Here is a 25,811-nt window from a genome sequence, read left to right as displayed (position 1 = left end):
CAACAACATTATCAAAAAACTTTTGACAATTACATGACTTTTGCCACCTTTTTCATAATTACAAAAGTCTTTTGGGTAGAATTATTCAATCCCATTTCCATTTTGGCTGGCATTGCAAGGTGAATAGTTTTCTGGTCAACCAACATTGTCAAAGCATCCCACCTACAATTGTCTTGCATTTCAAGGAAGTTTACACCAGTGTCAATGTCCATGACTTCAAAACACAACAGCAATATTCACGTCAATCCCCATAATGTCTTATGATGTACATATGGGGCAAGCATATGTCAGATTTTCAACGCAACAAACAATGTGAACAAGTTTTGTGCACTTGTCACCTAAGTTTACGAGACACTTGGTATCCATTCATCTAAAAGCTAAAAAAAATGTCTAAGTACAGATGTATCAAATTTTGCGGCAAGGTTTGGGCATACTTGATATTTGATAGCCTGCAGACAATTGAGAATCGGGAGTAGCTAAGTGTATCTATTCTTAAGGATATGCTAACTACCGGCCCAAGGTAAATGAATGTAGCCCCTTATAACTCCGCTTTGGGTTTCATATATGGTTTTTCCCTCCTTCCAGGTTTCACTTCTTTGACCGTGCTGTTCTGCTTTGTACACACCATGGTTAATGCAGACTCAACGGCTACATTCAACGGCAGACTCAGAAAAGTATGTTGATTAACCTACTTAAGAGGCGCCACAAAAAGAGAAGACACCAACCTAAGATAGCTGCCTTTGTGATAGTACAGAAAATGACAACATCTTCTAGATTGTACCACCAATAGCATGCCAACCCAGACGGGTCCTAATGAGATAAGGCCAACTCTATGATCTAACAATCTAGTTGACCACAAATTCTAAATAAATAACAAATTCGGCATCCCAATTTTGAAAGATATGCCGCGTTACATCAGAAATAAAAGAGGTCGATGAAGCCGAAGCAGTTACTTATTGGAGGGATTAAATATTTCCCCGGCATCTTTTGTGTTCCCATTAGAAGTGGGAGAGCAAATTATCATTCGCAATTGAGTGGAAGCAGAAAACTTTGCTTTTGCCTCGCATATTTCATGTATCAGGAACTTTCAGTAGGCCTTTTCCAAGCATAAATTGCATTTCCTGAGCGGCAAAAAAAAGCTCATAAGAAAGTACAGATATTTCCCAAAAATTACATAATATTAGCTGCTTCAAAAAGGTCATTACCAGGGCACCGGGCTCTCCACTTCGCGAGTGTTAAGGGAGGGTTGTTTTTTGTACACAGCCTTACACTTTTTTTTTTTTTTTGCAGAAAAGCTATTTTGAGTCTATTTTATCAAGAAACTTGTAATAGAACCCACGACCAAACATGTTTACCAGTTGCTAAGTAAGCACAAACCTAGAACTTAAATAGGGATGAAGGAAAGTTTAAATTAGATAGCTAAGATGAATGTACTCCTAGGAGAGAGCAGCAAAATAGAGCTGTCAACAGCTCTATGGGATTCCATTCTAACTTAGCCTGCCATAAACACAGTTTTGCAATTCATTATCTGGATTGGACTCCAGAAATGTAAAAACTGATCTTGATATAAAATATTGGATTATTAGGCAGATAATTTCCCATTACTTAGATTAGTATGAAAAAAGCATCCCCAAAGCATGCGACTCCCCTTTTTGCATGAGTTTTTTGCAGAGAATGTTTCTACAACTCGAATCCATGATTTTCTAGTCACAAAAAAGCAAACTTGCCATTGCAACCAAGTCTTGCCCTTTATTACTTAGATTGGTCTAGCCTTCAAAAATAGGGATGGGCGTAGATTTGGATCATTTACAGTTTTTGGGGTAACAGTAACCATAATCGTGGTGCAATGCCACTAACAATGGATTTTATTTGTAACCGTGCTAAACAAATAAAATTAAAACAATAAATACAAATAATCAAAACACCGACTTAAAAAACAACAATACAAATGACTTAAATAGGTAAAATAGTAATCTATGAAGAAATAAAAAAACAAAAAAAATTATACAACAAAAAATCCAAGTTCTACAACAATTTAAACAATGCAAGTGCTACAACAACATTACAAACAATGGATGAATAAAAGTACAAGAAGAAAATAGAAATTCCATAAGAGATGTATATATAATGAATGAAAATTTTGCAAATAATCAAACCTCTATGGACATTTTAATAACTAATATTATTTTCGTTACAGTTACAGATAAAATTTTCATACCCATAACTGTGCCTGTATCTGTTCCTCTCAATTTTTAACCATGTCCATTGGATTTTTTATTGGACCAACTTGACTGCGCTCTTCAAAAATCAGTCTTATCCTAGAAGGAATAATATGTTATTATATCCTATAACTTAGAAGCAAGGGGTTCCTTAATCAGGTGTCACAATAGAGTACAGAATAGTATAGACACCATACTATTGGACCAAGTGAATGAGATACAGATTTTCTGGCAACTCAGCAATCAAATCACAGCAACTAGGGGTTAAGTTCAAACGTTATATAGTTAGTTGACACAAATCAGAAATCAAAATTAAGATATAGTGATACATTTAGATATTCAGAAACGGGCTGAATAAGAAAACAACATCAAGAAGATTGAGATTGCTATCTGATGTGCCAAAGGACCAACTATGTGGAAAATTCATTACAGCATAGTTTCTAAAATAATGATTTTAAGTTGAATGTCACTTTACTATTGAACTTATTACAGGCTTAAGTTATATACAATTTTCTACAGTCAAATCATAAAGCAATAGCGTTGTATAACCAATAGAATTACAGAGATTTGTTTGTTTTAAGAATCGTGGCTAAATTTATCGGTAATGCTATTTGTACACGATGTTTGTACAACTCCATCTGCACACTCAACTTCGCTGCACAAAGCAATGCGGCGAAGTTGAGTGTACAGATGGAGTTGTACAAACTCTATTGACAAATACCATCTGTAAATTTATATGGTTCAGTAGGATTTTCATTTTTATGCTTCAAATGAGAAAACTAGAGTGCAGTGTAGGAAGCTCGTTGCAATCTGTAGAGAGTGTGAAGTTCTCAATTATTAAATGGCAAGCAAGAGGTACACATTAATTCTTATTGTTACTTTCTATGTATAGGAACTTATTTGTGAATCAACGAGTATTAGAACTTCTGTTTAAGCACGTGGATAAAATAGATGTCTAGCTTATTGTTTGAGACACTGGAAGAACATGAGGAAAGCCAGATATATGTGTGGATAGGGTAGCCCTTAATGTGGGTAAATATTAGGTCAGAGCTATAGTCAGAAAATAGTTGAGATTTAGGCACAAAAAAAAACAAAAAAAACAGAAAAGAATATAGTGGAGAGAGAGAGAGAGAGAGAGAGAGAGAGAGAGTAAATATTCATTATTATGTGTTATATGTGGAGGAAGCTTGTTGAATCCTTTGCATAATTCCTAATGATTTTGATGCTTAACAAAACAATTAATACTTAAGTTTTAGAAGAAGAAAAATCAAATACTTGAAGTTTAAAGAGAATGAAATGAAGTATTTGGAGTATTAGACTTCTAGTAACAGATATTCGAGTGTTAGAATCAACTGGGAAGTAATTTTTGAGTGTTTCCTTGAGAAACTGAGAAATTTTATGCAGTCTAAAAATACTTGAGTACAAGAAAATAATACTCGAGTATTGCACTGTAGCACAGAGAGGGCTTTAAGCAACAATAAAAAATACTTGAGTACGAAGCTTAAAACTAAAATCTGAAATAATGCTCTGCACGATACTTGACTACCATACTTAAGATACTCGAGTATCTGACATCCTGCATCCAAAAATTTGAATTTTGAGCAGTTCAAATGCAATCATTTCAATATGAAAACTTACCCAATGTTCATCTAACCTCTTTCTGATGTTGTAGGCTATCTTTTTCAAAATTTTGCGAAGCTTAATTCACCCCCCTCTTAAGCTTACTTGGCTAATATTTTCAACAAGTGGCATCAGAGTATGTTTCTCATTTTAAAGGCTTATCAGCCTGGGAACAAAGATCCAAATGGCTCAAGTACTAAGTGGAAGCATCCAAGAAAGTCAATCGTGTAACAAGCCACCATTCTTCGACAACAACAATTATGTCTATTGAAAGAATAGAATGGAAACCTTCATTTTATCCACAGATGTTGAAGTTTGGAGAATCATTATGATTGGTTTCACCATGCCGACCATTGAGGAAGACAATATAAAGGAGACAAAACCAAAAGAGGAATGAGATGAGGACATAAAGTCCATCAAGCCAAATGCAGCTGCCATGAACATGCTGTAGTGTGCCTTAAATGTTGAGGAATACAACTGAATATCTTCATCCGAGTTAGTGAAAGAGATCTGGGACAAACTTGAAGTAACACATGAAGGAACCTCAAAGGTAAAACGTTCCAAAATTAGAATGCTTAAACATGATTACAAATTATTTATGATGCAACCAGGTGGATCTATAAAAGACACGTATACTAGGCTCAACATTATAGTTTCTACTATTAAAAATCTAGGAAAACCTATTCCAAGTGAAAATATTGAAGAAAAATGTCATGTACCTGGGGGCATACAGTAATAAATAGATCTTAGTGGTTATAGGCGCTATAAACCATCTTATAGGGGCAGTAATGATGTGTGATACTTAAGCGGTTATTTTGGGCGGGAGATGGAGCATGTGAGGGAAGGCTATAAATTGTGGCCGACCCTACTATTGGAATCATCCAGAATTTGAATGAAATTTTGATTCCCTCTCAGTTCCCTTCTCTATCCTTCTAACCTTCTCTCTTTCCCTCTCTCTCTCTCTATTTCTCTAATTTTATTAACCTCTACTTCACTAGATTCTTCTCGTTCTCATTGAGATCTCTACCAACTGGAAGGGATTAATTCTCAAGCATTGCCAGATCCTTGTGGATTTGACAAATTGATATCAGAGCTGAATTCTGGGACTCGCGAACGAAGGAGACGACAATGGCTGAAGGCATGCGGATGAAGAGCTTGGAGGCTCAAGTGCAACAATGTGGATCCTCGATGGCGGATTTGCAGGCAAGGGTAGACCAATTGGAGTTGGGATTCGATGGGAACCATGAGGCGATCGTCGCCATGGACAGGAAGTTGGATGTGGCGGTAACGTAGATCCGAGAAGAGTTACAAGGATTTATGGTGATGTTCGCAAGGCAACATCAGGTAAGCATTCCACCTGATTTTCCCCCTCGAGAAAGAGTAGAGCCAATTTTGCTAGGGCAGGGTAGAACGGATCCAATTATGCTTGGGAGAGGAAGGAATCAGAGGACCACTGAAACTTCGGTAAGAGGAGAAGATCAAGGGTAGCCAAGGGAGGCTGGATGGGAACGGCGGCAAGAGGCTCTGGTAGACCACAATCTGCATGGTTTACCCATGTTGCGATTGGAAATTCCCTTGTTCGATGGGACAAACCCTTGCTGTTGGGTTCAAAGATGTGAAAGGGTGTTCGAGTGGTATGGTGTGGTCGAGAGGCAAAAGGTGGCAATGGCAGCAGTGTACCTTAATGATGCAAGGGACGCCTGGTACCAAGGGTGGTCCAAGGTCCAGGAATTTTGTAGGTGGGAAGATTTCGTAGAAGAATTATGTGAAAGGTTTGGGGATCAGGGGCTATCGGACGTGGTTGAAGAATTTAACCAAATCAAACAAGTGGGAACGATAATGGAGTACCAACTAAGATTTGAGGAGGAGAAGGCCTTAATGCTCAGCCACAACCCATTCTTAACAAAGGCTTATTTCGTCTTAGGCTTTATAAGCGGCTTGAACGAGGAATTGAGACCCCTGGTGAAGGTGCTAAGACCCCGGACCCTCAAGCACGCTGTTGATAGTGCTAGGCTACACGAGGTGGCGGTGGAAGCACTGATGAAGAAGCAGAGGGCAATGAATAAGAGTGTCGTCCCAGTGAATTCACTGCCCGATAAGAGTTATACCAAGGAATGGGGATAGGGATCTCCGGGCATGAAGAATTTAGCACTACCGACCCCCAACCCCCAAGGAGGGAAGACCATGGAACAAAGGAGACAGGCGAGCCTCTGTTTCATGTGTGGGGACAAGTATCACGTGGGCCATCAATGTAAGAAACAACTCTTGTTATTAGAAGGGGTAGAAGGAGATTTGGTGGAAGAGGGGGAAGCATCACACACGCAAGAAGAAGAAGACAATGGTGAGATCTCCCTACATGCCCTAAAGGGACTCACTAACAGCAAGATAATTAAGGTAGAAGGGCAAGTGGAGGAGAGTAAACTAATGATCTTGATTGATAAAGGGAGCACCCACAGTTTTTTGGATGAGGGTATGGCTTGAAGGTTGAAATGCCCCTTAATTCCCACTCAACCATTGACAGTGACGATGGCCAATGGGAGTAAGGTGATGAGCAAGTCTGCTTGTGCAGGGTTCTGTTGGAGGTGACCTTCGAGAAGGAAGGAAGGAAGATGACACTAAGAGGTAGCAAGGAAGTAGGGGTATGCAAGATGATTACAGGTAGGGGGTTACAGAAGCTATTCAAACACAAGATGAACAAAGTGGTTCAGTTGTTCTCTGTTCAAGCCACTGAGGAAGGAGAGGAGGAGCTGGGCACATAAGGGGAGTTTGTGTTAACCATCAGAAGTTCCCCACAATCCCACACTGAGGTACACCATTCCGATCTACTTAATATGTTCCTAGTTGAATTTGAGAATTTTTTTGTAGAGGCTCAATCACCTAAAGACTACCCTTTAAGGTCCTTCAGTTCAATCAATTGTTTATTAAGAACTCTAAATATGCCTTTGCTCAACCCCAAGTGGAGTACTTAAGCCATGTGATATCTTGGGCAGGGGTGAGCACCGACCCTAAAAAAGTGGCAACCATGTTGGCTTGGCTAAGGCCTAAGAATGTGAAGGCTCTTAGAGGATTTTTGGGCTTGACTGGATAGTATAGAAGGCTTGTGAGGGGGTATGGAGTGATCAACAAACCTCTGACCAATTTGCTGAAAAATGAGGGATTCACTTGGAATGAGGAAACAAAGCAAGCTTTTGAGCATAAAAGAGCCATGAGTGAGGTTCCAACATTGGGGTTCCTAGATTTCTCCAAACCCTTTACCATTGAGACGGATGTAAGCAATACCGGAGCAGGGGTAGTGTTGTCATAGGAGTGGAGACCCCTGACTTTTATTAGCCAAGCCCTCAGCTCGAGACACCAAGGACTGAGCGTGTATAACAAGGAGCTACTAGCAGTCCTCATTGCAGTGGAAAAATGGAGACCCTATTTGGAAGGAGGGTAGTCTATTATAAAGACGGACCATGAAAGTTTGAAATTCCTCTTGCAACAGAGGCTGCACACGCATCTACAGAAGAAGGGGATGACATGACTAATGGGGCTATATTATGTAATTCAATACAAGAAGGGGAGAGAAAATAAGGTAGCAGATGCCTTATCAAGGTGCATGGAAGAAGGGACAGTAGCAACTATCACTGCAGTCACTCCTGATTGGTATCAAGAAGTAGCTTCTAGTTATGAAGGGGGTGGTTGGGTGAAGGAAGTGATGGAACAATTGGTCCTAGCACCGAATAGCAGACCTGGGTTCACTTTGAGGAATGGGATGCTAAGGTATCAAGGAAGGCTAGTGGTAGGAAACCAGGAGGAACTGAGGGGTAAGATCCTGGGAAAACTACATGACTCTCCATTTGGGGGCCATTCTGGGGTGCAAGGCACTTACCAGAGGGTAAAACAGATGTTCTTCTAGCCTAAATTGAAAAAGTATATAATGGAGTTTGTGATGAAGTGTGATACTTGCAAGAGATGCAAGCATGAGACAGTAGTTGCACTAGGGCTACTCCAACCACTCCCCATTCCCACTCAAGCTTGGACCAATATATCCATGGACTTTGTGGAGGGATTGCCAAAGTTCGAAGGCCGGGATTGTATTTTGGTAGTGGTTGATCGGTTCAGTAAATTTCCCCATTTCATTGGCCTAACTCACCCCTTCACAGCCCAAGAGGTGGCCCGCCTCTTCATAGACAGAGTGGTCCAACTACATGGCATTCCCCAGTCCATAGTTTTTTTACAGAGACAAGGTGTTTGCCAATCTCTTTTGGAGGGAGTTGTTCACGAGTTTGGGGACTAAGCTTCATATGTCTTTAGCATATCACCCTGAATCGGATGGATAAACTGAAAGGCTGAACCAATGTTTGAAAACCTACTTGAGATGCCAGCGTTTTATACAGCCTAAGGGGTGGCATCGTTGGTTGTCCTTAGCCCAGTGATGGTACAACACTTGCCACCACAGTGCCATCAAGATGACTCCATTTGAGGCCTTGTACGGGTATAAACCTCATTTACTGCCAGCTATAACCGAGGAGGTGATAGTGAACATAGTGGAATCCTATTTGCAACAAAGGCAACAAGTGAGCAAGATGTTACAAAAGGAGCTGGCCAATGCTCAGAACTGGACTAAATAGTATGCTGATTGGAAGAGGAGTGACAAGGTATTTGAGGTTGGGGATAGGATCTATCTCAAGCTCAAAAAGGCCCACCTACAGACTTTGGCTCTAGGCCAGCACTCCAAATTGAGTTCGAAGTACTTTGGCCCCTGCCTTATCATGGAATGGATAGGCAAGGTAGCATATAGGCTTCAACTACCCTCGGAGTCCCAAATATACCCCATGTTCCATGTCTCTTTGTTGAAGAGGTCTGCAGGAGTTCATGCAGCCAGCACAACCCTACTTTACCAGATCCTATAGAGGCTTCAGAGCCTGTGGCTGTTGTGGATAGGCGCATCATACACCGACATGGGGCTCCTCTTATGCAAGTTTTGGTCTGGTGGTCCAACCTTTATTCGAAGAATAACACTTGGGAGTACCTCCCCAACTTACTCAAGTAGTTTCCCAAGGTGGCTAACCTACTACGAACTTCTAGCAGACAGGAAGTTGCTTGGGGGGGGGGGGCTAAATTGTAATTAGTCAATTGTTAGAATAAGCGAGAATGCTGGCTAGGTAGTTAAGCCTATTGTTTGAATTCAAATATTTGTAATTGGGCAAGTAGCCCTTGGCGCCTAGGGGTTAGCTAGATTAGTATATAAGCCATTGATGCCACTCTCCTAGGTTAACTTTTTGAGAATTATCAATACTCAATTCTCTCTCTTGCCATTTCTCTCTCTCTTATCTTCTCCTTTTCTCCCTCAATTCTCTCTTTATTTCCCCTTCAATTCCCTTAATTCTTCTCGGGTCAAGGAGAATTATCCCTTGTCAGAATTTGATTATGACATCTAACAATTATATGTCAAAATGTGCTTTTACACAAAGGCAGGTGGAGTACCTAGGGCACATCATCTCGAGTGTTGGGGTGAGTACAGACCCAAGAAAGGTTGTTGCCATGGTTGCTTGGCCCCGACCTAACATTGGGAAGGCTTTAAGGGGTTTCCTTGGACTAACTGACTATTACAAGTGTTTTGTGAGAAATTATGGGGTAATTAGCTGACCCCTCTCGGAATTATTGAAGAAGGAATGGTTCAATTGGGGTCCCAAAGCAGAGGAGGCTTTTGAGAATCTTAAGCAAAATATGAGTGAAGTACAGTACTGGGCCTACCTGACTTTAGCAAACCTTTTATGTTGGAAATTGATGCTAGAAGCACAAGGATTGGGGCAGTCTTAATGTAGGATGGAAAACCCCTAACATTTCTCAGTCAGGCTCTAGCCCCCAAGCACCTGGGCTTAAGTATCTACCAAAAGGAGTTACTGGTAGTGTTGGTGGCAGTTGAAAAATGGAGACATTACTTGGAAGGAGGGCCAATTCGTGATCAGGATAAACCATGAAAGTTTAAAATTTTTGTTACAGCAGAAATTACATACACAACTCTAGAAGAAGGGTATGACCAAGTTAATGGGACTAGATTATGTGATACAATACAAAAAGGGAAGGGAAAATATAGCCGTCGATGCCCTGTCTAGATGTTTTGAAGAAGGTACTTCGATAGCTATCACATCTATTGTCCTTGATTGGTTTCAAGAGATCACAACGAGTTATGACTAGGATGAAGTCATGAAAGAGCTTTGAAAACAATTGATAATAGACCCCTCTAGCAAGCAAGGTTACACCCTTACCAATGGACTAAAAAGATATCAAGGAAGGCTAGTGATTGGGGGAAGCAATCAGCTCAAACGGAAGATCCAAACAGCCCTACATGAGTCCTCGTTAGGTGGACATTTAGGTATACTGAACACATACAATAAGGTGAGAAAACTATTTTATTGGCCACGATTAAAAAAAGTTTGTGATGGAGTTTGTGTTGGGTTGTGACATTTGTAAGCAGTGTAAACATGAAACAATAGCTATACCAGGGTTGTTGCAACCTTTAGCTATACTTGGGTAGCCATGGGAAAGTGTATCAATGGATTTTATTGAAGAGCTACCAAAGTCAAAGGGGAGAGATTGCATACTGGTGGTGGTAGATTCATTCATGAAGTATATCTGTTAACCTAGAACTACGCGAAATTACCCTTAGATGATATAGGCCTCTCTCAACACTCACAAATCCTCTCAGTGTTAATAGGAATTGAAACAGAAAACTTAAACAATCAAACAATATGAAAATAAGAACAAGAAACAATCAAACAACAGCAGTAGGCGCGGATTTATCTTGGTTCGGATTGCATATGATGCAACCCTACATCCAGTCTTCAAAACCTCCTGAGAGCAGCCTTCTTTGATTCAAGAAAAATGAACACAGCAATACATTAGTTGCACCCCTCAATTACAACCCTTCTCTTAAGATTACAAAAGCTATTCTAAAGCACAGCCTTTCCTCTCTCAAAGCTTTCTCGAGAACCAATTGATTTATGCACCTAATGCCTAGCCTCCCTTCTCTATTTATAGAATATTTAGGGCGGCAATTCCTAGGCTATTAAATAACTGGATATTACTAGTTTTACCCCTCCACTAATAACTAATATTGCAAGTAGGGACCCGCCTATTTAAACCCTGGAAAAGTCTTGGGAGCCCGAGAGGGTTACCAAGAGCCTTACAGAAAAAGGGCAAAAAGACAAAATTGCCCCTTCAAACTTTGCAAAGCATTGCCCCTGCCCCTGCTCTGCTCGCTCCCATCCCATGGTTGCGCCTCCGTTGCCTTCTCCTCTTCGCAGCGCCTCGTTGCCTCATGGCCGTCGCCTCGCTGCCATCGCCGTCTCTCCTCGCCTCGCCGACCGTCGCTGCATCTTCCAGCGACGGTCGGCGAGGCGACGCGAGGAGAGGTAGCGAGGCTCCCATCCCATGGCCGCGCCTCCGTTGCCTTCTCCTCTCCGCGGCGCCTCGTTGCCTCATGGCCTTCGCCTCGCATCCCATGGCCACGCCTCCGTTGCCTTCTCCTCTCCGCGGCGCCTCGTTGCCTCATGGCCTTCGCCTCGCTGCCATCGCTGCCTCTCCTCACGTTGCCTCGCCGACCGTCACTGGAAGATGCAGCGACGGTCGGCGAGGCGAGGAGAGACGACGATGGCAGCGAGGCGACGGCCATGAGGCAACGAGGAGAGGAGAAGACAGCGGAGGTGCGGCCATGGGATGGGAGGCGACGGCCATGAGGCAACGAGGAGAGGAGAAGGCAGCGGAGGCGCGGCCATGGGATGGGAGGCGACGGCCATGAGGCAACGAGGAGAGGAGAAGGCAGCGGAGGCGCGACCATGGGATGGGAGCGCGCCGTCTCTCCTCGCTTCGCCGACCGTCGCTGCATCTTCCAACGACGGTCGGCGAGGCGACGCGAGGCGTCTCTCCTCGCCTCGCCGACCGTCGCTGCATCTTCCAGCGACGCTCGGCGAGGCGACGCGAGGAGAGGCAGCGATGGCAGCGAGGCTCCCATCCCATGGCCGCGCCTCCGTTGCCTTCTCCTCTCCGCGATGCCTCGTTGCCTCATGGCCGTCGCCGTCTCTCCTCGCCTCGCCGACCGTCGCTACATCTTCCAGCGACGGTCGGCGACGCGACGCGAGGAGAGGCAGCGATGGCAGCGAGGCGACGGCCATGAGGCGCCGAGGAGAGGAGAAGGCAGCGGAGGCGCAGCCATGGGAGGGGAGCGAGCAGAGAGCAGGGGCAAGGGCAGTGCTTTGCAAATTTGCAAAGTTTGAGGGGGCAATTTTGTCTTTTTGCCCCCTTTTTGTAAGGCGCTCGGTAAGCACGTCTGGCTCTGTAGTAAGACTCTTAAACCCTCTAATTTCGATACATTCTTACTGCCTATATTATGGATTTCTCGAGACAACCTTCTAATAATACCTCACTTCCTAAGCCTAACCCACCCCTATACTGCCCAAGAGTTGGCTACTCTTCTTAAACTAGGTGGTGAAGCTCCATGGCACCCCACTGTCAATAGTATCAGATAGAGACAAAATTTTCACAAGCTTGCTGTGGAAGGAATAGATGAAATCCCTAGGGACCAAATTACACATGTCCTCTGCCTACCATCCCAAATTTGATAGGCAAACAGAGAGAGTGAATTAGTGCTTGGAGACCTACTTACGTTGCCTTTGCCTCTTGCAACCAATTGTCAGATTCTTGATCTAACAAGTGAGTCTCAATCAATTGAAAAAGGTGAGAGAAGGAGGGAAAGAGAGAATTGAAAAAATTAGAGAGAAAGAGGGAACGAGAATTGAGAGGGAAACTAATTTCTAGATTTCATTCAACATAGGCGTAGAGGCGTAGATCAGTTCCTTTTATACTGATCTATGGCCTAAATGGGCGCCAAAAGCAGTTATACCCTCCCCACTTGCTTTACAACTTGCCCAGTAACATGCTGGAACATTCCTCCAACTATGCTTATCCGTGGCCTTTATTTACACAGGTCTCATCCCCCTAAATCGATGTCTATAGCCTATTACATTGGCCCAACATAACAATCCCTTCCCCTTAAAGCATTTCTTGTCCTTAAGAAATATATAGTAGGTTGGCAGAGTTTGGAAATTGTCAGAGAAGGTCTGGGAGGTACTCCTACGTGTTGTTGTCCTCATGGAGGGATGACAACTTGACTAGGACTTGGATGAGGGGGGCTCCATTTCTGCAAACCATGCTTCTGTCTAAGATGGATGTGGGCATGACATCCTCATTTTCTCCTCTGGTCATGGGAGGTAGCAAGGTGCTAGATTGTTGTGTATCGATGGCCTTCTTGAGGAGGGAGACGTGGAACACCGGGTGCATCTGTGTTCCCTCCGGTAGGTGCAACTTGTAGGCTACTGTCCCAATTTTCTCTAATATTGTAAATGGCCCATAGTATCTAGGGTTGAGCTTGGATATTAGCTGCTGGAATAAGGCTTTGAGGTGCTGTGGGCCTAGCTTAAGGTAGACTTAATCTCCCACTAAGAGTACCCATTCACTCCGTTTCTTATCAACCATCTGCTTCATTCGATTTTGTGCTTTGGCCAATTCCATTATCACTAATCTCATAGCGTCTTGTCTTTATTGCAAGTAAATACCTACAGCCGCTACTATAGAGTGTTTGGCCAGGGCTGGTAGGAGCCTTGGTTTGTAGCTATAAAGGGCCTCAAATGGTGTCATTTGAATGGAGCTGTGGAAAGTTGAGTTGTACCACCATTGGGCAACTGCGAACCATTTGTGCCATCCCCTAGGCGGTAGGAAACTAAAACATCTAAGTATAGCTCCAACGATTGGTTCACCCTTTCTATTTGACCGTCTATCTCAAGGTGATAGGCCGTTGACATCAATAGTTTAGTGCCCCCCCAGCAACCTCATCAATTCCTTCTAGAATAGGCTAGTGAATATTCGATCTCTGTTTGAAACTGTGGATTGTGGTATGCCATGCAACTTCACCACGCTGTCCATGAATCTCCTTGCTACTTCTTGAGCTGTGTACGGGTGGAATAATCCAATAAAATGGCTGAATTTAGAAAACCTATCTACCACCACCATAATGCAATCCTTTCCTTCCAATCGGGGAAGCCTTTCTATAAAATCCATAGTGACGTTAGTCCACGCCTGATCTGGTAGTGGTAGGGGTTGTAGAAGGCCCAGATGGGCCATTATCTCATGCTTACACCTTCTGCACACATCACACCTTATCACATAGTCCCAAACATATTTTTTTAGCTGAGGCCAAAAGAATACCTGTTGTACCCTCCAATAGGTATTCTGAATGCCAGAATGTCCTCCGATGGGGGACTCATGGAGTGCATGTAGGATCTTGCTTTTCAATGCTTCACTGTCCTCGATAACCAGTCTTCCTTTGTGTCAGATCACTCCATTGTCCAGTGAGTAACCTGGTCTACTATTGGCATCCACACTTAGCTGTTCCAATAAGCCTTTGGCCCATTCTCCTTATTGGTTGCCAGTCACTTCTTGTAACCAATCTGGGACTATTGCTAAAATGGCTTCACAGGCTCCCTCTTCTTGGCAGCGAGACAAAGCATATGTTGCAATATTCTCTTTTCCTTTCCAAAATTGGATTACATAATCCAATCCCATAAGTTTGGCCATGCCTTTCTTTTGTAATTGGGCGTGCAGCCTTTGTTGTAGCAAGAACTTGAGGCTTTCATGGTTCGTTTTTATAACAAATTTTCCCCCTTCCAGGTAGTGTCGCCACTTTTCTACTGCCATTAGTTCCTTCTCGTATATGCTAAGGCCTTGGTGTCTAGGATCCAAGGATTGGCTTAGGAAAGCCAATGGTCTGCCCTCCTAGGAAAGAACTACCCCTATTCCATGGTTGCTGGCGTCAGTCTCCAACACAAATGGCTTGTTGAAATCGGGTAGGCCTAGCACCAGAACTTCACTTAATGCCTTTTTTAGCTGCTCAAAAGCTTCCTCTGCTTGCGGGCTCCATTTAAAGTTGCCCTTCTTCAACATCTCTGTTAAGGGTTTACTTATTGTCCCATAGTTCCTTACAAATTTTCTGTAGTACCCTGTAAGCCCTAGGAACCCTCTCAAGGCTCTGATGTTTGTAGGTTTTGGCCAGGCCACAACGGCTTCAATCTTCTTGGGGTTTGTTCCCACTCCAGCCCTTGAGATGATATGCCCCAGATATTCCACTTGTTTTTGTGCAAAAACACACTTTGACCTCTTGATGTACAATTGATTGAACCTCAAGATCTTGAATGTAGCCCTAAGATGGTCTAAGTGTTGGTCAAAAGAGGGGTTGTAACCAAGATATCATCAAAGAAAACCAACACAAATTTTTTGAGGTAGGGCTCAAAGATTTGGTTCATGAGGGTTTGAAATGTGGCTGGTGCGTTGGTTAGGTCGAAAGGCATGACAATGAATTCAAAGTGGCCATGGTGTGTTTTAAAGGCTGTTTTGGAAATGTGCTTAGGATTCATCCTAATTTGATGGTATCTCGACCTTAGGTCCAGCTTGGAGAAAACAGAGGCATATTTAAGTTCATCCAAAAGGTCCTCAATAATAGGAATGGGAAATTTGTCTTTGATGATAATGGCATTGAGTTGTCTGTAATCAATACAGAATCGCCATATTCCATCCTTCTTCTTAACTAATAGGATGGGAGAAGCAAATGGGCTATGACTGGGTCGGATCACAGATTGGGTTAGCATGTCCTTGACAAGCTTCTCAATTTTAGATTTAAGTTTTGGAGGGTATCGGTAGGATCTAATATTCACTGGTTCAGCATTAGGGAAAAGGGGTATGGTGTGATCCAACGATCTTTGAGGGGGAAGGGTCTTAGGCTCTACAAACAAATCTTGATATTCAATTAAAAGTGCATCAAGGAGAGCCAAATTGTGTACCTGCCAAGTGGGTGTGATTGATGAGCCCTCTTCATTCTCCAATCCCAATTGTTTAGTGGCCTTAATCGAAAATAGTTGGGCTACTTGTGACATCTTCTTTTTGAACAGCCTTTGCAACTTTTTCCCTTTGATCATCTTACAGGCTCCCACTTCCATATTCCCTTGTAATACTACCCTCCTTCCTTCTTTCTCTAGGGTAATCTCCATTTTGTTAAAATCAAAGCTGATTGAACTCACCTCTTTCATCCAATTAACCCCAAGAACAATGTGGCATCCCCCTAACTTGAGCAACCTTAGGTCAGCTTGGTAGTCTTCCCCTTGCATTTCCCAACAAAATCCCACGCAAGCGAATTTGCTGATGACCCTGTTTCCATTGGCCACGGTTACCAAGAGTGGTTGGGTGCTGGCTAACGGCCATTTCATCTTTCTAGCCGTGCCCTTATCTATGAAACTGTGGGTACTCCCACTGTTGATTAAGACCATGAGGATACTCTCCTGGACCTTCCTCTCCACCTTTATAAACTTGCTACTGGCCTTTCCTTTTATAACGTGTAAGGAAATGGCCCTCCTCCCTTTTCTTCATCTTCTTCCTCCAAAGAGATCTCTTCCTCTTCTGTTCTTTCTGCCCCTTCTAATAAGAGCAGTTGTTTCTTGAATTGGTGCCCAGGGGTATACTTGTCCCCGCACCAAAAGCACAACCCTGTAATCCTTCGTTGCTCAAAGATCTTATCTCTTGGAGGCAAGTTTGAGTCATGGGGGGTATTGGTCAGGTACTTTACTCCTGTTCCTCCTCTAAAATTTTCTTTGTTTTGCATTCTGCCTCCAGACAACATCATTCCCGGATTCATCCCCTTGCTCTGCCCCCTCTGCTTCTTCATTAAGGCCTTAACGGTCAGTTCTTGTAACAGTGCATCTTTTGCTGCTTCTTGCACCAATCTGGGTCTCATCATCTTCACCATGGATTTGAGATCATCGCTCAGTCCACTGATGAAGCTCGACACAAAATAATCCTCTGTTAAGTAGGGGTTTTTGTAGAGCATAAGCGATTTCAACTCTTCGAATTTGAGCTGATAATCCTGGACCATCCCTAGTTGCTTCAATTTGTTAAATTCTTCTACAATGTCTACCGTCCTTCGTTCACCAAATTATTCACAAAGTCCCCTAACAAATTCATCCCAACTATAGCCGTCTCTTACTCCATACCAGCCTTGAAAGCATATATACCCTACATCATTTAGGTATGCTGTGGCCAATTAACTTTCTGATCCTCGGCCACTTGATGTATATTGAATAGCTTCTCATAGAGCCAGGTCCACCACCTTGGCTTAGTCTCATCAAACACCGGTAGCTCTAATTTAGGCACTGGAAAATTAGAGTGACCGGAGTTTTACCACTATTCCTGGCCTCTTGTCCATTACTACTTCTCCTATTCCCCCCGGTTCACCCCCTAATTCCGATGATCCCACCGCCCTATGGCTTGTGCCAATACCTGGTAGTATGGGATCCAATTGCTCACGAGGGGGAAAGTCTGGGGATATTCTTACCTACGCCTGATTTGAGAACATCAGCATGAATTGTTGCATCTGATCTCGAACCATGTTGCTATGCTCTCGTATCTCTTCCAAGATTTGGTTGCGCATATCTCCTCTTAATCGATCCGCCACCACTTCCAATTTCTTGTCCATGGCTCCGATTGCATCCTCCATGTTTCCTACCCGTTGTTGCACCTCGGTCACCGCAGCAGTGACCTGCTGGATCTGCATCTCCATTTGTTTCATGTGAGTACTATCGGCCATTGTGTCTCAAGCCTTGGAAACGTTCGCCAGGAAAGCTGCTTTGATACCAATTTGTCATATTCCTAATCTGGCAAGTGAGTCTCGATCGATTGAGAAAGGTGAGAGAAAAAGGGAAAGGGAGAATTGAAAGAATTAGAGAGAAAGAGGGAACGAGAATTAAGAGGGAAACTAATTTCCAGATTTCATTCAACATAAGGGTAGAGGCGTAGATCAATTCTTTTTATATTGATCTATGGCCTAAATGGGCACCAAAAGCGATCATGCCCTCCCTACTTGCTTTACAACTTGCCTGGTAACATGTTAGAACATTACTCTAGCTATGCTTATCCGTGGCCTTTATTTACACAGGCCTCAACCCACTAAATCGATGTCTACAACCTATTACATTGGCCCAATTATTCAACTAACATAACACCAAAGGGGTGGCACAAGTGGCTTACCTTGGCCTAGTGATAGTACAATTCTAGCCACCACAGTGCCATCAAAATGTCCCCCCTTTCGAGGCTTTATACGGCTATAAGCCTCCCTTCTTACCAGTCATCAATGACACAACCACAATGGCAGCCTTGGATACGTACTTGCAACAAAGGCAGCAAGTCCCACAACTACTTAGGACTAAATTGGCCAAGTCCAAAAACTGCATGAAGCAATTCGCAAACAGGAGGAGGAATGAGTGGGAGCTTGTTGTAGGGGATGAGGTATACTTAAAGCTAAAGCACGCCTACCTCAAGACCTTATTCCAAGGGTCGGTGTCTAAGTTGAGCCTTAAGTTCTACGATCCCTTTCCCATCATTACTAGGGTTGGAAATGTTGCCTACCAACTTTAGTTACCTACAAACTCTAAGATCCACCTGCTGTTCCATGTCTCCTTACTCAAGAAATTGGTGGGATCACACTTAGTGGGTTCCTCTCTACCCCTTCTACCTACAAAAGCACCTGTTCCGATGGAGTTAATAGCCATAGTCGACAGAAGAATCATTTATAAATAGGGAGCTCCTATAACCCAAGTCCTAATCAAATGGTCTCACCAACATTCGGACAACACCACATGGGAGTACCTTCCGATCTTGCTTAAACAATTCCCTCAAGCTGCTCATCTTCTTTGCATTTCTTGAGGACAAGAATTTGTTGGGGGAAGGGGGAATTGTCATGTACCCATTGCCGATACCTTGTAGAAGCAATTATAAGCAATGAGAGTTGCACATGGGTAGTTAGTGCACAAAACTATTATACTGAAGAGATAGCTTAGGCAGTTGTACTCTTTTGAATTTTGGTAGATAGTTAGCGCCACTTGGGTTGCTGGATCAGTATATAATCAACTGACCACACCCAATTGAGATCATGGAATATGATAATTGAGATCTCTTTCCCGCCTAAACTTCTCTCTCTCGATCTTTCTCCTCCGTTCTTTGTTCTTCTAATTCCCCCCTGCATTCCTCCCATATTCCCCCCATTCTTCTCTAATTCTCATCACTATTGGTCAGATCAATCTGTCAGAATTCTGGATTCTAACACCGAGGTCACCAAAAAGTCACTCCGATGTTATCATGAAAAATATAATTTCTTGTTATATCTTTTCTTGTATTTGTTACATTACATGCTCATTGTAACATCCTCTTCTTCCTTATGCTCATATTGACACATGTTAGTTCTTTATTGCCTAATCTTCTGTGGCATATAATAAAATTGGTCTTATAAAAATTTTCTTTTTAACTTTAATAGAAAATATTATCGCATAAAACATCGAATGTACTTCTCCATTTTAACTACCTTACCTTTTTTTGTGGGTAAACATTCTCATTAATCTTTCTATCTTTTTGGATGATTGGCCTAAGAAATCTAAACTAATCTTTTTTTTAAATAACTTGATCTTCAAATTTCACTGTAACATCATTTGCAATTTTTTACTAAAACTACATCCCATATATTTGGTTTTCAATCAATTCAAATTAAAACCTCTAGATTCTAAAATATTTCCTTCATATCTTGAGCTTAGCTTTATGCCTTGCTTTTGTCTCATCCACCAAGACATTTCATCTACAAATAGCATATATAACACCAAAATTCTAAACTTGAAATGGGTATAAATGGGTCGATTAGAGTGAATTGGAGACCAAGTAAGAAATTTGAGAGTAAAATGGATAAACCAGTTGATGCAAAACTCCAAACCAAAACATAAGAGTAATTCCGATTACTCAAAACAATATCATTAATCAATGTCAATAATCAGAAACTACCTTCAATGACAATCTGAAAGACTATCTATAGACAACTAATAGAAAAAATCTATTCTAATTAAGATTTCTTAATCCACCCTAATTAGGATTTACTAACTAATGGAAACAAAGGAATATTAAAAGAGATCAAAATAAATTAGGAAATGCATTAAAATAGGAACTAAGTTAAATAAAGAAAATAAACAATATTAATTCCGAAAATTTACTATTCTATCCTACATCAACTGTATTCCCCAAAATTTCTACAAAAATTTTAAAAAATGAAGTTAAAAATTTTATAGTTACAATATTTTTGCTACAACCTCCAAGATATACTTTTAGGTAATATATATTATGCTTTACAATTTTGTTTTAGTTTTTTTATAACAGAAACCAAAAACAAACTGTGCAAACTGGATTTCCTAAAATTTACAAACTAAATTGTTTTTAAAAAAACATATAAAATTATCCAAATTAAACCAAACTAACCAATTTGGTTTTTGATTTAATAAGTTGGAACAAATTATGCACACCCTTAACCCCACTTGGAGTCAGATCCTGGCTCTGCCAATGCTGGTCAATTGCATCTTTAGGGTTGGGAACCACATGTTTGTAACTCCTTCAATACTTAAGCATACTTCAAACACAATGGAAGAAAAAAAAAATTAATACTAACAGGCGCAGGACCACCACCATGTTTTCTTTCCAGACATAAGAATATAAATGCAGCAATAAGGTTCCTCAAGCAAGAAATCAGAGCTTGTAAGAATAAGCACACATTATGCTAACCCTCTATATGCCGCTATAATTAATTTATATGTAGAAAGAGTTAAGAGTAAGTAATTCACTATCCAAATTGCCACAATCTTGTTATGCTGTGGTTGAGGTCATCAACTCATCATGCAAAATCATTTCAGCATGAAGCAATGCTTTTGTCAGTTATTCTGCTTGTTTCTATAAGACTTTGATAGGTCCTGGTACTTACCAAAGAAGGTCCAAGAGGCAAGGGTGGGGTGGTAAATTGGCTGGCTAGCTGGCATAACAGCCAGCCATGTGAGTAAGGGATAGAGTGGGGAAATTGCTGGGTTGTGTAACAACCTAGCAAGTGTGCGTAACAGAATGCGGTTGAGGGGGGAGAGAGAGATATATATAGAGGGTGAAGATATTGGGAAAGGGAGGAAGATTTTGGTATTGAGTCTTGGGAGAGTTAAGCGCCTCTCAGATGCCCAGTTTTCTTCTTGTAATTGGATTGAGTTGGGTGAATTGAATAGAAGTTTCAGTGCTTTCTTTTCTGGTTCCTATCAATTTGGTATCAGAGAGTCATCGATCCTAATGGTGAACTTGACGGACCGAGTAGGAAAATTGGAAGGGAGGATGGAAGGCATGCAACGAGAACTTGATGCCATGAGGGGTGTGGTTCAATCGGTGGGGAAGAAGGCAGCGAGCTTGTTGGAAAGGTTCGCTTGGATGAGAACGAGGTGGGAAGAGCAGGAACGGGAGAGGAAGAACAAGGAGAGACAGGAGGAGCAAGAGAGAGAGAGAAAGGGGGAGCGAGATGAGGAAGACCAACCTGTGGGTTCGCCCTTGTCAAGGGAGGGAACGCCGGTTGCTGGAGGGAGAAGTGGCGAAGGGGGCGACTGGATCGATGGTGTCGGAAGGCAAGAGTACCGTGGGAGACGCCTGGGAATACCCATCTTCGAGGGAGATGATCTAGATGGTTGGGTGTTTAGGGCTGAGTGCTACTTTGTTGTGAACCAGTTGTCCGATGCGGAGAAGCTATAGAGCGTTGAAGGAGCAGCTTTGTCGTGGTTCCAGTGGGAGCAACAAAGGCGACGAGTGAGGAGTTGGGGGGAGCTTAAGGCGACGGGTGAAGAGTTGGGAGTTGCGGTGAATGGGCTGGCTGACGAGGAGAAGATGGAGGGGATGCAAAAGGGAGTCGACGCCATAAGAGGGGAGGATCAAGAACAGGAGAGGAAGAGCAAAGTGAAGAAGGGAGATAGTCCTTCGGAATTTACCCAGAATTCTGAGGGATCACCTGGAATCGAAATGGGCAGGGAGTTCGAGGGTGGAATTGGAGGGAATTGGCGGCCAGAAGTGCGAGGAAGAAGGCTGGAGATGCCGCTCGTTGAAGGTAAAGAACTTGACGGCTGGATATTCCGAGCCGAAGGTTATTTTGTGGTGGTTGGGATGATTGATGAGGAGAAGTTAGATGCAGCAGCATTGTGTTTGGAGGGTGTGGCATTTTCATGGTTCCAGTGGAAGCAACGGAGACCAAGAGTGAGAAGCTGGGAAGAGTTAAAGGGGTTGCTGAGGAATCACTTAAGATCCACGCAAGAAGGCACGGTGGAGAAGTCAGACAAGCTGGAGGACACGATGAAGGAGAGTGAGATGGTGGAATTGTCGTGGAATTCCGTGGTAGGCCTAACTCCACCACAGACGATGAAGGTAAAATTCTTTGGTGTTGGGGAGTTCACGGGCGAGGCAAAAGGGCAGCCGACGATCAGTCAGTTTAAAATGACAAGGACTGTCGATCCGGAGACATCCAAGGAGAGCATCTTACCGATGAGTGGGGTGCCATCAATGGTCCAGGTTGTCTGAGAAGCTGGTTTGATTCTTAGCCCAGTTTCTCAGAGATTTCACATGGGGTGGGTTGATAATGGAGGTCCCCCCATGTATTCTCACCATCATGAGGGGGTGGGTGCCTCATCTAAGCAGGTCATGATGGTGGAAGGGCTGCCTGTTTCTAGAAGTCAAGGGCTCAATTTGCATTTTGTTGTGGAGCCCAATGGTATTGACCCAAAGATCTTAATTAATGATGGGAATTTGGGCGAACTTCATGATGAGGTTAAGAAGTGGCCAGCCATGAAACAATTGACAAAGTCAAGGGCTGGGAAGTTGAATCAATAACCAAGGATGCATTCATTGGAATGGGAAATGCTGAAAATCAAAAACCTACTACGAATGAGTGCTATGAAGAAAGAGCACAAAATGAGTTTCCTGTCAGTCAAGAATCTAATGACCCTAATGTAGCCTAAAATGTGCCACTGCAAGCATGCATGCACAAAATTCCTCTTGCTGAAATAGAACGAGGGCATCTCTTCTCCAAGGTTGAAAAGAGATGTCATTTGATGGCTGAGGTTGACCAGATTCTTAGCCTAGAAGGGAAACTGATTGTTCGCAACAAAGTGGAGATCATCAATGAGGTGGAGGAAAGGATTGGGGGGCTAGGGTACAAACGATCTCTACCCCCATCGTATGTGTTAAAGGTGCTCATGCAATGGAAGGGGCTACCCCCATTGGAAGCTACTTGGGAGCCTTACCTTTTGATCCAACAGCAATTTTCATTTTTCCACCTTGAGGACAAGGTGAAAGTTTGGCGGTCGGGGGGAGAGTAATGATAGGTCCCGGTTCATGGGACTTACCAAAGAAGGTCCACGAGGCAGGGGTGGGGTGGTAAATTGGTTGACTGGCATAACAGCCAACCATGTGCGTAAGGGATAGAGTGAGGAAATTGATGGGTTGTGTAACAACCCAGCAAGTGTGCATAACAGAATGCGGTTGAGGGGAAAGAGATATATATATATATATATATATAGAGGGTGAAGATATTAGGAAGGGAGGAAGATTTTGGTATTGAGTCTTAGGAGAGTTAAGAGCCTCTCGAATGCCCAGTTTTCTTCTTGTAATTGGATTGAGTTGGTGAATTAAATAGAAGTTTCAGTGCTTTCTTTTCTGGTTCCTATCATAGAGTTGGCCAAGTAAAATGAGATCACCCATTGATCATCTCGTCATAATAAGAGATCAGCAATAATGCTCTCACTTAGTAGAAGAAACAGAAGGAAGCAAATGGGAATGGAGCAAAATAAGCTGAACCAAACAGCCACAAATGTAGGCAACTATTTTCTTTGACTTACATATTTAAGAAAGCTTGTTTTTGAGTGAAAGGATTATTTTCAAAAGATGATCATTATTGATATTTTCCAGAAGCATGGAGGGTACAGTTTATTTAGTATTTCCCAGTTTAGAAGCTTATTTTAATTTAGCCAGACATTCACAAGAGGCAAGGAAAAAGACGAAATACATAAGGACATAACTACCTAAACAGTTGAAAGCCTACAAGAGTTCATTATGGAATTTCTCATTCAATCTTTGACATATTATATGATAAGACAGAACATAAGTTGCATGAATTTCAAGAAAAATAGAATAGTCACCTTATCAGGAGACACTTTCATATAACAATCTGCGATGAATGCTGTCCAACTCTGTACTCATCCCTTCTACCAGTAAGTGCAACAAATTTATCCCAGAAAGCCAACAGAGGACATTTGTCAATCAAATATGATCCATCATAAGCCTCTTTAAGGAATACAGTACCCTTGGCACCTTTATTTGTGATGTAAAAGATACCATGGTGCTTTATCAAGCAAAGCAACAATTTAGCTGGTAAACGGTACTCTGAATGAAATGCATCCAGTTGAGCAGCTGTCATCCTCTTCTCCACGGTTAAACTAAGGAGCTCATGCAGCACTGCCACCATGCGTTTTCTAGCTTTTGGATCCTTAGGTTCAAATCTCCTTGCATTTAAGTATGGGGAAGGGAATTCCATTTTCTGCCACCTCTGAATTTGTTCAAGATAGCCCTTGTTTGGTCGAAAACCAGCAGGGAAACTCAAGCGGAAAGCAAAGGGACCCGGAAAGTTACCATCTTTGGAAATTCTAACCTTCGTTGAACATCTAGTAGAGATCAGAATCCCTTCATGTGCCAATCTTTCCTCTCTAGCAGTTACTGCAAGGCTAGAATCCCAATTTTCCAACTGAAGATATTCTCTCCCACGAACATCTTTCACTGAGAAGTACTCTGGGTACGTGGAAATCAAAGACCTCTTGAAGTCACACGGCAAACCCATTGAAGATTTGACCAAGTCAACAGTTTCCAGCGGAAGGCAGCAATCAACTGACAACATCAACAACTTTCTCAGGTTCTTTACTAAAATGGGCTCCATTTTCTCTCTGGCATCAACTTCTTCAGCGGCAATCTTTTTGGCTTTCTCCGTGAGCATAACCATTGGAGGAGCTCTGTTACCACCACTGACATGGAAGATGGTAGGGTACTTCTCAATGACAGCCATGAAATTCCATTTCTGAACAAAACCAACTTCTTTTTCAAGGTCTCTGAGGCGGAGAGATTGGTTTCTCTGAGCTTGAATAATGGACTTGAGCTGCAGAATCAATGATGGTTTCTTTTGAAGGTCCATGACTCTGTCAAGCTCACTGACCCTATGGTAGATCTTCTTCTTGGGTCTTCTTCCCCCACTCGTTATGTGCATTACAGGGACCCATATATAACCTGGTTTCCCCAATGGAGTTGTACCTAAAGCTTCACAGATCATTCTTCTATCAAAAAAAGAGGATCCAAGATACCGATACCGTCGCCAGAACATTGAACTTCTCTGCATTTCTGTAAATGGGGAAGAAATTTCTGTGACACCAAGTGTCGAACAGTTAGCCTGCACGATTGATGGACCCGTAAAGGCAGTTCTTAAGCCTGAGTAAACCGAATTCTTGGGCGTCTCGTTTCCTACAGAGAGGACTCAGTAATCAAAGAACCAAACCACCAGGAATATATATAAGAACAAGACAGAGACTCGATTACCCAGAAATAAAGGTTTTGCTATTTGGCGAATTGGAAATCTTGTGGAAGTTTCAGCCCAGAGGAGGAGTTTATGTCCAAAAGCAAAAGAGAATTTCCCTTAGCAAAATAAAATTAAAAATTCTATTTCAGTTAATTTTGAATTGGATTTTTATTGATTTAATTTCAATTTGATACAAAATTTGTATATTGGATCAATAATCATATTTAAAACTATTAGTCCTTTGTTAATAAAAATTACTAAAAACTAACGTGGCATTCAAATTAAATTACTATTACTTTAGTTGTCATCTTAAAATAAAAATATGAACATGATGCTTTATAAATAAATATATTTTTAATAAACATATATACTAAATGAACGTAAATTTCTTGAAAATTTTAACAAATTCATTAGTATTTCTTTCTATTGTTTTATATCCACTGTGAAAA

General features: G+C 42.2%; 1 protein-coding gene across 1 annotated transcript; it reads right to left on the bottom strand.

Annotated features, from left to right (window-relative positions):
- Positions 1-709: 709 nt before the first annotated feature.
- On the bottom strand, positions 710-25,185 carry LOC127792199 (protein WHAT'S THIS FACTOR 1 homolog, chloroplastic). Its single transcript, XM_052322621.1, has 2 exons — positions 23,942-25,185; positions 710-1,121 (listed from the first exon to the last, which is right to left on the bottom strand). The coding sequence occupies exon 1, from the start codon at positions 25,183-25,185 to the stop codon at positions 23,959-23,961; it is 1,227 nt and encodes a 408-aa protein (XP_052178581.1). The 3' UTR covers positions 710-1,121; positions 23,942-23,958.
- Between the last annotated feature and the right edge of the window lie 626 nt (positions 25,186-25,811).

The sequence above is a fragment of the Diospyros lotus genome, chromosome 15 (genome assembly GCF_014633365.1).
Source record: "Diospyros lotus cultivar Yz01 chromosome 15, ASM1463336v1, whole genome shotgun sequence".
Lineage (NCBI taxonomy): Eukaryota > Viridiplantae > Streptophyta > Magnoliopsida > Ericales > Ebenaceae > Diospyros > Diospyros lotus.
The sequence above is the reverse complement of the archived record's forward strand: the minus strand, read 5'-3'. Positions and strand labels throughout refer to the sequence as shown.